Source organism: Balaenoptera acutorostrata, chromosome 17, assembly GCF_949987535.1.
Source record: "Balaenoptera acutorostrata chromosome 17, mBalAcu1.1, whole genome shotgun sequence".
Lineage (NCBI taxonomy): Eukaryota > Metazoa > Chordata > Mammalia > Artiodactyla > Balaenopteridae > Balaenoptera > Balaenoptera acutorostrata.
The window spans coordinates 33,248,353-33,261,193 of record NC_080080.1 but is presented as its reverse complement, the minus strand read 5'-3'; the positions used below and the strand labels follow the sequence as shown (position 1 = coordinate 33,261,193).

At 30.6% G+C, this 12,841-nt stretch overlaps 1 protein-coding gene across 14 annotated transcripts in view; it reads left to right on the top strand.

Annotated features, from left to right (window-relative positions):
- The window catches only part of RIMS2 (regulating synaptic membrane exocytosis 2), a 605,377-nt gene that overhangs the window by 373,795 nt on the left and 218,741 nt on the right, over positions 1-12,841 (top strand). For all 14 annotated transcript variants that reach the window (XM_057531989.1, XM_057531993.1, XM_057531987.1 and 11 more), the window contains 3 exons: positions 1,160-1,228; positions 3,465-3,621; positions 5,248-5,364. In XM_057531989.1, the coding sequence (XP_057387972.1) occupies positions 1,160-1,228; positions 3,465-3,621; positions 5,248-5,364 (343 nt within the window). The remainder of the gene's footprint in view (positions 1-1,159; positions 1,229-3,464; positions 3,622-5,247; positions 5,365-12,841) is intronic.

The following is a 12,841-nucleotide window of genomic DNA, read 5'->3' as shown; positions in this document are numbered from 1 at the left end:
AGAGGTTGCAAATGTTGGAGGGCATTCCTAGAACGTTTTAATTATTGCTATTTTATGCAACATGAGCTTTCAGTGTTTTATAAACCTTACAGGAAAGTATTTATTTTCTGATAACAGAGTTTAGTCTATGTAATGAGTAATGTATTATGTAAGTAGACGGACAAAACAAGTTCTCTTTTGAAATAGCAACACTGTCTTCATTTATCATTAAATATTTTCTGATACCAAAGAAGGGAAAAATGCTTTAATAAAAGATTCTCTTATGCAAGGTGTACCTATTCCTGAGACACATGTAGGAGAAAAGATAGATTAAAAAACAAATTATAACATGCTTATTTATATATGTGATACATGTCATCATTAAGTGTGAAGACAGTCTGCTGTAGCCATCAAAGCTCTACTTAATTCAATTTAATGTTATTTTTGCCATAGCATGATTAACGTTTTAAAGTTTTGTTATAGATTTGTGTTGTAAGGAAAACACACACAGGGCTCTTGAATAATAGTAATTATTATTGTTCTGTCTTATGTTGTTTCTTAGAAAACATAACAGTTCACAATGTGTAAGTCAGTTTGTGGATGATTTATTTCTCGTATTTTTCTCAGAGCAACAGAAAACAACTAAAGTAATAGTAAGGGAAGGACATTTAAGATGTCTTAAATTATGCTTCCTCTCCATGAGTGTGAAAAATAAAGATTAAAGAATTGGGTATATTTAATTCATTAGTCATGCATATTAGAAAAAGACACATGAATGTCTTTGAATATAACATTGTTTGTATTTTGAAGTTTACTAGATTTAAATGCCTTTGTCTACAAGCATCTAAAACTGACCTGATTGAGCTATTTTTGACTCGGCTTTTTGTCCAATAGATTTTATCAATCAGCATCAAATCACTAACATGTATTATTTAATATTTAATATTAGTTCAAGCTTTAATGCTTTTAGGAACTTTATCTTATACATTTCAAAAATAATATCCTCACATAATGAAATATATGTAAAAACAGGTGTTTGTGACGTCATAATGACTTTTCTTCTCTCTTTTTTATTCTCAAGTATTCCATTCAAATTCCTTTCATTTGTTTTTCAGGTTGGTGAGGGGTTTTTTCCTTAAATGATCAGCAATTTTAATTATTGCTATTGTTTGCTTCATAGGGTCAAAGAGAATAAGTGATAGTGAAGTCTCTGACTATGACTGTGATGATGGAATTGGTGTAGTATCGGGTAAGAATTTCAGAATTATTTTATAGTAATAATAAGGAAGTGTAACTCATCATTATTTACCAGTAAATATGTAAATAGATAGATAAATATAATGAGGTACAAAGGACTTACCTCTTTATACCCCCTCCCCACAAACAGCCTATGGCAGTTTAAACTGAATAATTCTAGGTGCTGGAATACCTGTACCAGTTCTTAGATTGAATATTCTATTGAAAGATGTCTCATAAGTAATACTTACCAATTTTCTATTTTTAAACTACTAAGTAATAAGGATTTCACAATAAATTTGAGAAGTTATATAACTGAAACTTCTTTATACTTCACTAACAGTGTGAAAAAAATCTTTTTAATATCACTAACATACCCAAGTATGTCAAATATTTGAATCCACTTTTTTGAAATTTTTTTCATTGTTGTTATGTGGATTAGTATCAGGTACAGCTACATTCTGAAATTATGGTATCGTAGTTTAAAATATTGACTCATTTATGGTTAGAAATTTATCTGATGATTTGATATTTTAGGTAAGTAGCTATTTTTAATAAATTCTGGCAAAATTTTTATATATATTATACTCAAAATATTATAAAATTGTTTGATTCTCTTCTTCTTGAAGGTTAATTAGCTTAGCAAATTTCATAAGCATAACCAATTTTATCATGAACAAAATATATTTTATTGTATGTAAGATGTACTGCAGTTGCATCAGTGACTGATAGTTTTTGTTGGACAGTTTTTGATAGAATATGAGTCAGTTTGCATGCTACCAGTGTACTACTTTTAAAAAACCCAATGACTATCTTTTAGCCTTTATTTTTTGCACTAAGGGTTAACAATATATTAATTCACTAAGACTGCAAAAGTATTTTTTGTGTTTTATGGTTTGTGAATTAAACCTTAATAAAGTCATATTTCTCATGATCTCTTGCTTAGAGATCATTAGCAGTTTTTTCCTGCTTGTGTTCTAGTCCGTTAATTGACTTTTCAACTTCTTCTCTTTATTAAATATCTAGCCACATCAGATTTTTTTCACCCAAAATATTTTCCTTCAGGTCATTAAAGCTCTTTATCTTGATGCCATTTTTGGCATATCTCAATTCTTTTATTTTCTATTTCCAGGATGACAAAAAAATGATCATGTTATTATTTTTCCATTCTATTAAAGGAACTGTATCTTTTGAAAAAACCTTTTCAGGAATCATTCATTATTTTGGTTAATACTCCCTGGAAAAATTTTTGTTGTTAGAGAATAGTATTTCGCAAACCTACACAACTCAAAGTGTTTACCCTGGGTTCATTACTTTTTACCACCATGAAACATCATCGTTTCTTGTCTCAATGTTGTTATCAATTTTTTTACTATATAGTGAATCATTTAATAATCCATTGAGGAAAAAAGACTGCTGTAATATCCTATATGTTGCTATTTTGAAATCCAGTGTAATTTTTGAGACATGGTTTTTTCATCATATACCATATTTTAATAATGCATTTGAAAGATAACATTTCAAAAACTACAATACCATAGTCCTGATTTTGATGTTTATAAAAAGGATATGGAGATAACTTCAAATACTTGGAATCTGTCAGAATTTACATATTTACTTCAAATGGTATTCAGAGTGCTTTCTAATATTGTTTATTTCTTAAAGAAATAACTATAGACTATAGAAATTAGAAACTTTTTGTCAAGTTAATCATTTATTTATTTATTTTATTTTTTAAAATAGATCTTTATTGGAGTATAATTGATTCACAATACTGTGTTAGTTTCTGTTGTACAACAAAGTGAATCAGCCATATGCATACATATATCCCCATATCCCCTCCCACTTTTTTTGTTGTTTTTTAACATCTTTATTGGAGCCTCCCTCCTTTATAATTGTTGAGAACTATTTGAAGCTCTTCTAGGTCAATGAAGAGATGAAAATGTTTTTAGAATAAACTTGAATCTTTTACTGAATATTATTAACTGTGTAAAAAAGTTTTACTCTACCGAGCATAGGGCCTTGGACATAGTAGCTCTCTAAATATTTGAATATTTGTCTTTCCTTTTCAATGTAAGTGTTTATAAGATATTATTTTATCTTAGTATTATGCTTTATTCATTATGCTTTACATTTAGTATATTCAGAGCTTTTCAACTTCACTAACATTTTATGTTTTTTCAGTGAAATACAAAATACAAAAGATCTTAGTGTATAGATAACTATAATCTTAATATTTCCACCTTTAGATTATCGACACAATGGTCGAGATCTTCAAAGCTCAACATTGTCAGTGCCAGAACAAGTAATGTCATCAAACTATTGTTCACCATCAGGGTCTCCTCACCGAGTAGATGTTATAGGAAGGACTAGATCTTGGTCACCCAGTGTCCCTCCTCCACAGAGGTAAGACAGCATAACATTTTATTTGTAAGATGATATTATAAGCCTATTTATCATAAAATATTATTGGAAATTTTCAAAGATAATAAATTCTTGTAGAAAAAAGTTACTTAGGGAAAAACATACCTGCTATCAATAGTCTATATAATGAGAGTAAGATGAAATATGGGCTACTTTGTAACTTAAGATGACCTATATATAATTTTATAGTTACAGTTATAAAGAAGATCCAACTTCCAGTCTCATATGTATATTGAGCAGATCTAGTTAGACCCAACTAATTATACTCATGAATGATATAGATATTGATAATTTAAGAAATTGGAAAAAAAAATTTGATGGAGCTATACAATTAAGAACAATCATGAGAAGACTAAAAAGGAATGCACGGGCAGTGGGAAGAATTGCTTGGAAAATCTGCAACTCCAGGTCTTATGCTTAGTGGAAAACTCTGATCAATCCAGTTAAGTACAGAAAGGTTTAATGGAGTAAGAACCGTGGAAGTAATGTGTTTCCTAACAGGAAATATGTGCATAATTTCACATTTTATATACTTGCAATGTTTAAGGATATTTGAACTCTTAGAATGACAGCCTTATAACACTTATTTTAAATGAGTAATTGATTAGTTTTAGGCATTTAGACTTAGAATTTTAAATTGTAATCTTAATTTTGTACATGGTATTGGACTATTTAAGAAAAAAGTTTTATTATATTTATAAATTTAACAATTTATAAGGATATTAAGGACTTTAAAAGTGTTAATTTAGACAATTAATTGAAGAGAAAATCTAATATGTTAACAAACATAGTTTAAAATGTTTGAAGATGTTGAGTTAACTAAATTTGTAAATGGGACTAAAATTATTAAAAGTCTTCTGAAAAGTAATTGTTTAAATGTGGTAGGCCTATCAGTAGAGTAATAAGATTTGTAATCTGAAATTTAAAGTGCAAGAGAGAAAGAGATTTTGAATTTGTAGCTTTAATAAATTAAGTCCTTCCTTGTTAAAAAAAAAAAAAAAGAATACTTTACTTCTACCAGGGAAAAAATATTTGAACATGCCAATAGAAAATTGGCATGGGTTTTAGATTAGATTCACCTGCACATAATAGAAAGCCCGTAATAACAGGAGCTTATGTAAAAGGTTTATTCCATCATGAAAAAGAAGTATATAAGTAGACAATCCAGGCCAAGAATGGCAGCTTAAAAAAATAGTCATTAATCAATTCTAAAGACATCAGTTAGATTTTAAAAGAAATAACAATTAATATCCCTAAAATAAGATCCACCAATATATTGTCTATAAGCAACATGCTGAACTCATTTTCTCCATACAAATCTATTCCTCTTCCTGTGTTACATATCTCGTTATCACTACTATACACCTGGGAGTCATCCATTAATAGTTTTGATAATCCTTATCTCCATCCCCATTGATATTAGCTTACTTTTATGTTATACCTCTGTTATAGCAGCAATCTCCTATTAGTTAAAACAAAACAAAAACCTTGGACTTGACATTACAGTGATTTTTGTCTTTTTCTACTATCTTTATTAATAAACTTTGTTTCTTAGTATAATATGTGACTATGGTCTATTAAGATATTTAATGGATCTTGCTATTTCAGTCGGAATGTGGAACAGGGACTTCGAGGGACACGCTCTACTACGGGACATTATAATACAATTAGCCGAATGGATAGACATCGTGTCATGGATGACCATTATTCTCCAGATAGAGACAGGTAAATATGATCAAATACTATTAGAGCTTATTATAATTGCTGCCTTCAGGAAGAAGGTATTACCATAAAATATTTTCATCCTGAACTTGGGTATTTCTTATCTTAGTTTCTAAAACCATATGCTTCCTTTACAATACCTACATTGATTCTTTTGATTGTCACATCATTAAAAAAAATTAAAAAAACAAAAATAACCTTTTGTTTGGTAAGAAAAAAAATTCATTTTGCTCTTTCAATTTTGGTACTTTGTTAAATCAAACCAGTTAAGTTAGTGAATTTGCACATGAGGTTATAATGATAATCATAAGGAAAATAAGATGTTTTATTATTTTTACCTTATCATAACCAATTATCATATAGAAAAATACTTTCATGAGACAATAGATTTAAAGTCTTTTACATTCATCAGGGAAATAAGTGTGACTTTTTTTATATAAAAGTGTTAAGACAAGTCTGGTTTGTTTAGGAAACAGACACAAAAACTGATTCACGAAGAGGTTTTTCCTCATGGCTTTCAGTAAACCTTTTAAGCAACTTAAAGAATCATGCTTGTCAGCTGCTGTACTTGAGAGACTTCTCTGAATTTGCTCTATTAAATGTGATATACTTAGAGGTAATATGGTATGTTTCAATACGTACGTTAATTACTACTAATTTTTTTAAGTTAAGCAAATTGGTTAACCCTCTAATTCATGGTTTGGTTACATATAAAATAGAAAATGCTATGATATTTCCCCAAAACTATTAAAAGGATTTAAGATAAGGATTAGGATAGAAAGCTTAAATTACTATTCAGAGACTATTATGATGAAATAACACGTGAACTCAGAAGTCTCTTTGTATGTATCCTAAACTAATTTTAGTAAAAACACTTGGGGGTTTTCAATCAATTGATATGAAAATTTGCTGTCAATATTTATATATTTAATTGTTTTATCTAAGTCTAGGGTTATACTCAGTTCATGCTTATAATTTCATTGTGTTGGAGTACACTTTTCCAAAAGAAAAGATAGGGAATATTTTAGTCTTTAATCGTGTCAAGCAAGTGTTGGCTTTTGTGTCTGAGATCTAAGAAGAAATAGGAAATTATTAAATTAATATCTTTCTTAGTGTTGAATGAAAGTTAATGTAGTGTTTTATTTCTTTTTCATTTATTTGACTTTTTCATAGTGGTCTGTGTCTTTAGGGGTAATTATAGGCATGCTACCTATAGAAACTGATGCTTATCAAGTACAATAATAGTGAATACGTTAGTGTGATTAGGAAGGAGTCATATTAGGGTGGATAAATGAGTTTTTTGTTACCTAACAGAAATTCAGTAATTTTTGGAAATTATTTCTGTAATGATTCATAAACTCCTTGTTCATTGAAGGTTTGTTAAGCAAATGATGAGGGAGAAAAGTCTGAAATGGCTTTAAATCTTCCAAGTTTATATAAAATGGACTTGATATTTTCTCTGAAGATAATACGGTATGGTCTAAATCTTGCAGAGAAGAATAGAATAAAATTAACCTCCAGAATTATACTTACAAACAAAAATAGTCACTATCATATCAAATGCATAATATTTTATCAATATTTTAAGACATATAGCCCTAAGGTTCGTGACCAGAAAAATGCTATTAAATCCTTGGTATTAGTTAGTATTTGAATTAGTCATAATTGAAATGTCATATTTTCTTATTTACTTTATAACTTTATGAATCTTTTAGTTTAGCAAAAATGTTCAAGTAATTCAGAAGTTTTGGGGAAAGATGATCCATGTGGTTTCATTACTTTTGTGTTGTACATTACCAGATCATAATTACTCTTAATTGTGAGCTGTTTCAAATCCTTTTTGAAATAAGTGAAATAGAATTTCATTTAAATAGGACTGTAAAACCATTTCTAATATATTTTGAGTTATTTTTGTAATCATTAACATGAAGAATCAAAAATAAAAATACAGTATTATTCATGTGGGTAGTCTATCACATTATTAAACAATGGGTTCTTAATTTCTGTTTTATCCTAATATTCTTTAAGATTTTCTATAATAGAATGCATGTGAAAGCATTGTAATTTTTATGTACTATTTAGAAGGTAAGAATACTTTAGACCTCTTACAGTGAACTTTCATGAACAGCATTTTATAGAGTCAGTCAATAATATTGTTGATTAAAAAGCCTAAAAGAGAATTTCCTTTGAGAGAGTAGGTAAAATTTAGATATTTTGAGTGGTGCATTAACCTTTCTTGTCAGTAAGAATTGACACACTGACCTTAATAGTATTTCATGGAATGTACTTTTTTCATAGGATTTGGAACCAAATGGCATTGGGCTTGAATTTAAGCTTTTTGCCACTTGCTAGCTGTGTATCTTTGTGAAAACTAATCTCTTTAACACTTGATTTCCTTATGTATAAAATTAGAATATTAGTACCAACTTTATAGGGTTGTTGGGTAGATTAAGTGACATAGTGCCTCCAGTTGCATGGTACTCAAAAAAGGTGCCTTACTCTTAACATTTTAAAAGGATTTTTGGCTTACAAATAATTTACATTTTAATGTGCTTATCAATTAAGCAGAGAAAAGAGAAATCAGTCAGTTCAGGTGTTTTTTAAAGACGTTTGTAGAGAATGTAGGACATGAGTTGGACCTTGAAAAAATGAGCATGTTTATTCAGGCAAGAGCAAAAGCAAAGACACAGAGGCAGAATACACATGTACATCAGAACGACCTAGTACGAAGGATGAAGGACTTGGGAACATATTGGAAAGTTGTGAATGAAGATAATGGCTTTTACATTGGCTATATTGGGTGAGAAATGATGCTATTTGACGTTAATTTGTAGAACCTGGTTAAACTTAAGGGTGTAACAATATCCTTTTCTTATAGGTAACATAAAAAAGAATTATATATAAAATTTTGATTGGATCTTTCTCTGCACATCTCACTTTATTTTCATGAGTCAAATTTCTATTATGTTTTGAAAAGAAAGTAGGTTCATTACAAGTAATTCAGAAACTTAGATGCAAGGATATTAACTAAAAATGATTAATTGTAATGGACATCTTTCATCTTCCTTTTCATCGCCCATACTTTTTGTATCATTGTTTCTCTGGTAAATCCTGGTAACTACTACAACAAGGAACATCATTTTTCTGGGGCAAACCATGTGACTTTAGTATTAGAAATCATTTCAAGAGCTTATTTGTTTACAGGAGTTAATTTACTATTAGAATAAGTGTAGAGTACTAGATACTATTTCTGTAACATGTCAGAGATATCTTACAGTACACATTTTTATGTCTATCCTAGAGACCAAAATATACTGGTTGCATTTAATTCCATAGAGTATACTTCTAGCATAATAAGAAAAAAAACATAACACTGGCAGAAGATATATTACTTCATAAACTTTTTTCTTCTGTGCATTCAATGAATGCAGTTATATTCTAAAAAGAAAAATGCCCTGTTATATGGATCTCTGAAATACATCACACACGCGCTATTTCTCTACTCTTTATCAGGCAACCAGCTACCAGAAAGTGCCAAATATACCTATAACTATTTATAGTCTTTTTGTGGTCCTTTCAGTTATAAACTATGAGAGAAATACATCTCTGAAAGTTTGAAAATATAGAGAAAGTAAATGAAAAAAGAATTCATCATACAAAAATAATACAACTTTTTATTCATTATATTTCAGGAATATATTTTAGTTTATTTAAATCATAGTATATTTTAGGAACTATAAGGTAGCAAAACAGTAACAATATCAAAGACAGAGCAGAAAGTTTGGTATTAGGTTGAGATTGTTGGAAACTTAGCTTTCAAAATCTACAGGTTACTTAAGAATAAGATTTTTATCTCCTTTTGCAGTCCTTTTTATGTATCTGCTAGTCCTAAAAGGGAACATTCAGGCTAATGAAATATATAGAAGGATAATTCATTATAAATATAATTTTCTTTTGTCTTCAAAGATTATATTTCTTAGTAAGAATCAGAGTGTGTCAGGAAATTGGATCAGTAATCTTGTTCAGTTCTTTGAATAGTGATATTTTTTTCTCATGATTTGAGAATCTGTTACTTCATTTTTTTCTCTTTTTACAATTTAGTCACTTTTTTAGTTTTCTATTTTATTCTTTTACAGTGAATTACAGCTCTGCTAAATTTTTTAAAAATTTCAAACAAATTGGATTAAATGCATTTTGTAATATAACAACTTTGTGTAACTCATTATGTATATTCATGACAGTATTTATTGCTTAGATTTTATAATATCTGTTAATTTGGGGAGAAAAGTAAGCATACTTTAATAGAGAAGTGTAAATAAAATGTTTTTAAGTTGTACTAATTGGATGCAGCAAAGGACTTCTGTATGTTAAGTGGATTTTAGGGGGCTTACTAAAACAGTATGGTTAATTTGTGTAATGTTCATAGATGCGTCTTTATACTTTTCACTCCATCTCAAGGGGGATCATGACCAGATTAGGTTAAGAGGTATAACACATCTATAGAAAAGTATATAGTCAGGGTTCTCCAGAGAAACAGAACTAGTAGGTTGGATAGAGAGAGGGAGAGGGATTTATTATGAGGAATTGGCTCACATGAATATGGAGGCTGAAAAGTTCTACCATCTGCTGTCTGCAAGGTGGAGGCCCATGAAATGGTGGTATAATTCAGTCCAAGTCCAAAAGCCAGAGAACCTGAGAGCTGATGGTATAAATCTCAGTCAGAGGACCAGAGAGTTATGAGATGTCTAGCTCAAAAATGAGGCAGGAAAAAAGGGAAAAATTCCTCCTTCTTCTTACTTTTGTTCTACTCAAGCTCTCACCAGATTGCCTGATGTCCACCCACAATGAAGAGGGAAATCTACTGATTCCACTGATTCAAATGAGAATCTCATCCTGAGACACCTTCACATACATACCCAGAAATAATGTTTAATGTGGACACCCCTTGGCCAATTAAGTTGACACAAAATTAACCATCACAAAAAGGGAAATAAAGCAAACTGTTGCTTGATGAAGGTGATTCCTGTATAATGTTTTCTTTCGCGTTATAGAGACAAAATTAATTATAAGCCTCCCCAAGGAAAATATTAGAAATTGGATGATGATATATATGTTCTATGAGTATGAAAATTTTAACAAGCTTTGAATTTTACACATTTTTGTTACTCTTAAGTAATTTTCAGAGACAGTTGATTCCTTTTTAGTGCAATAAATCCCAACATCACTACTGTTGGATTTTCTTTCTCCTCTTTGTAAAGCCAGGAAAGTCTCTTTTTGATACCGTTTTCCTTATTTTCTTATACTACATAGGTTTGTAATTTTTTGTTCACAGTTCTAGAATGTTTCTATGATTATGTGAACGACTGCTCTCTTTGGACAGTAGGTTGACCATGAAAACAGTGTAATTGTATTATACTTTTTAATTCAACCCAAAATATATTTATTGAGTGGGTCACACATTATGCACAAAGATTTAAAATAGGCTTCCTCCTGGTCTAGATAAACAGATGATCCAACTGATTATACTAAGTAATTCATACCAACTAATTATACAATATACCAACTAGTTGTAAAATGTAGAAGACTAGGAGGCCTAAGCATAGTAGTGTTGGAGCAGATTGGAGAGAAAATTACTTGCTTGGATCTATTGGAAAGACCTTCAAAGAGAAGTTGGACTTTAAAAATGAGAAGAATTTGGAAAGTCAATGAAGTGGAGACAGGGAGTATGATGGGCATTCTTGGATGAGTGATGAGCATGAACAGAGTCTGGAAGTCAGGAGAGTATGGGATATATTTAGAGAATCTTAGGTAGTCTATTGTACCTAGATAAAAAGTTGTGGTATGGGAAAAGGGAAGTAATAGGAGATGAAGACTGAATGTAGCTTACAACTTAATTTGTGTACCATTTTAAAGAATATATACTTGTTTTTTGATATGGGAAGCCATTGAAGGATTTGGAGCAATGTGCCTACATGATCAGAAGCATACTTTGTAAATATACTTCCATAGACAGAGTGGACCAGGAGAGGGTTGGATTCTGAAGGAAAGGAGACCTAATAGAAGGTTATTTCAGTGGACATGGTAAGCCTGATTTAAAGTAGTGGCAGAAGAAAAGGAAAAGAAGGAATAAATCTGAGTTATTTAGGCATTAGAATGAGCAATGTTTGTAAATCAATTGAATGTGGAAAATAAGGAAAATGGAAGAGTTAAATTTTGAGCTTTTAAAGCTTGGTTTATTAAGTAAATATTTAAATCCTTAGTTGAAAGTGGAATTAAAAGAAAAGGAATAGCTGAAGTATTATATTAAATTCCAAAGGGGGATTAAAGAGTTATGTATGAAACTAGAAGGGCCTTTAGAGATTATAGGGTTCTATGTTCTAAAGAGGTCCGTGAAGAATTACTGTTGTAGGTAAGGATGAAGCCAAATGGGTAGGGTCTAAGCTTCTTACTCCCTCTGTAGCAGCGCCATTTTGATTTTATTGAATTCCTAAATATTGGTTTTACATAAAATTTTGTTTGCAAAAACAACTGGTCTTCCACTCAAAAAGAAAGTTGGAAAACTACAGCTCCAGCCCCCTTATTTCACAAATGTAGCACCAGATGTCCAAATAGGCCAATGTCTTGCTCGTCTCAGAATTAACATGTGTTTTTCTAAAATGCCTACATGACACTCAAGCAGCCATGTGGAGATCCCAGGAAGCCGCTGGAAATGTGAAACCCAAAGACAAACCAAGGCTAAACCAAAGTGAGAATTTACACTATAAAAACAAATAATATTATCCAGAAAGAAGGTGTTGGAGTATAAAGAAGGTCGAGGAACAAATCTTGGGAAACCACTGTCTCTGAGGAATAAAAAGAAAGGGAATCAGTAAGTGAAATGGATAAAGAAGCACTTAATAGGCAGAGACCAGACCAATGTGCACATACATGTTAAGAGCCTGAATTTTGGCTGAAGAAAGCCCCGAGTTTGAAACCAGTCCTGTTACCTACTTTATGGTTGTGCGCAAGCACTCACAGCCTAGTTTCTCTGTCTGTGGAAATACTAGACCCTATCTCAAAGAGTTGTTACGAGAAGTAAATGAGATATAGACAAAGCTTTAATGGAGTATGTGGCACATAGTTAAGTCTTATATAAACACTATTTTTTTTCATTGAAGTATAGTTGATTTACAATGTCGTGCCAATCTCTGCTGTGCAGCAAGATGACTCAGTTATACACATATAGACATTTTTTAATATTCTTTTCCATTATGGTTTATCACAGGATATTGAATATAGTTCCGTGGGCTATACAATAGGACCTTGTTGGTTATCCATTCTAAATTTCTAATAGCCAGAGAGAATAGTATTTCAGAAACCAAGAGAGTGTCAAGAAATAGAGGTTGAAAATCATTGTCTAAAACCATGGATAAGTGGAGTGTGATGAAGATCAAGAGGAAATTAAAGGATTTTTTAGAATTTCACAGATAATATTCACAGC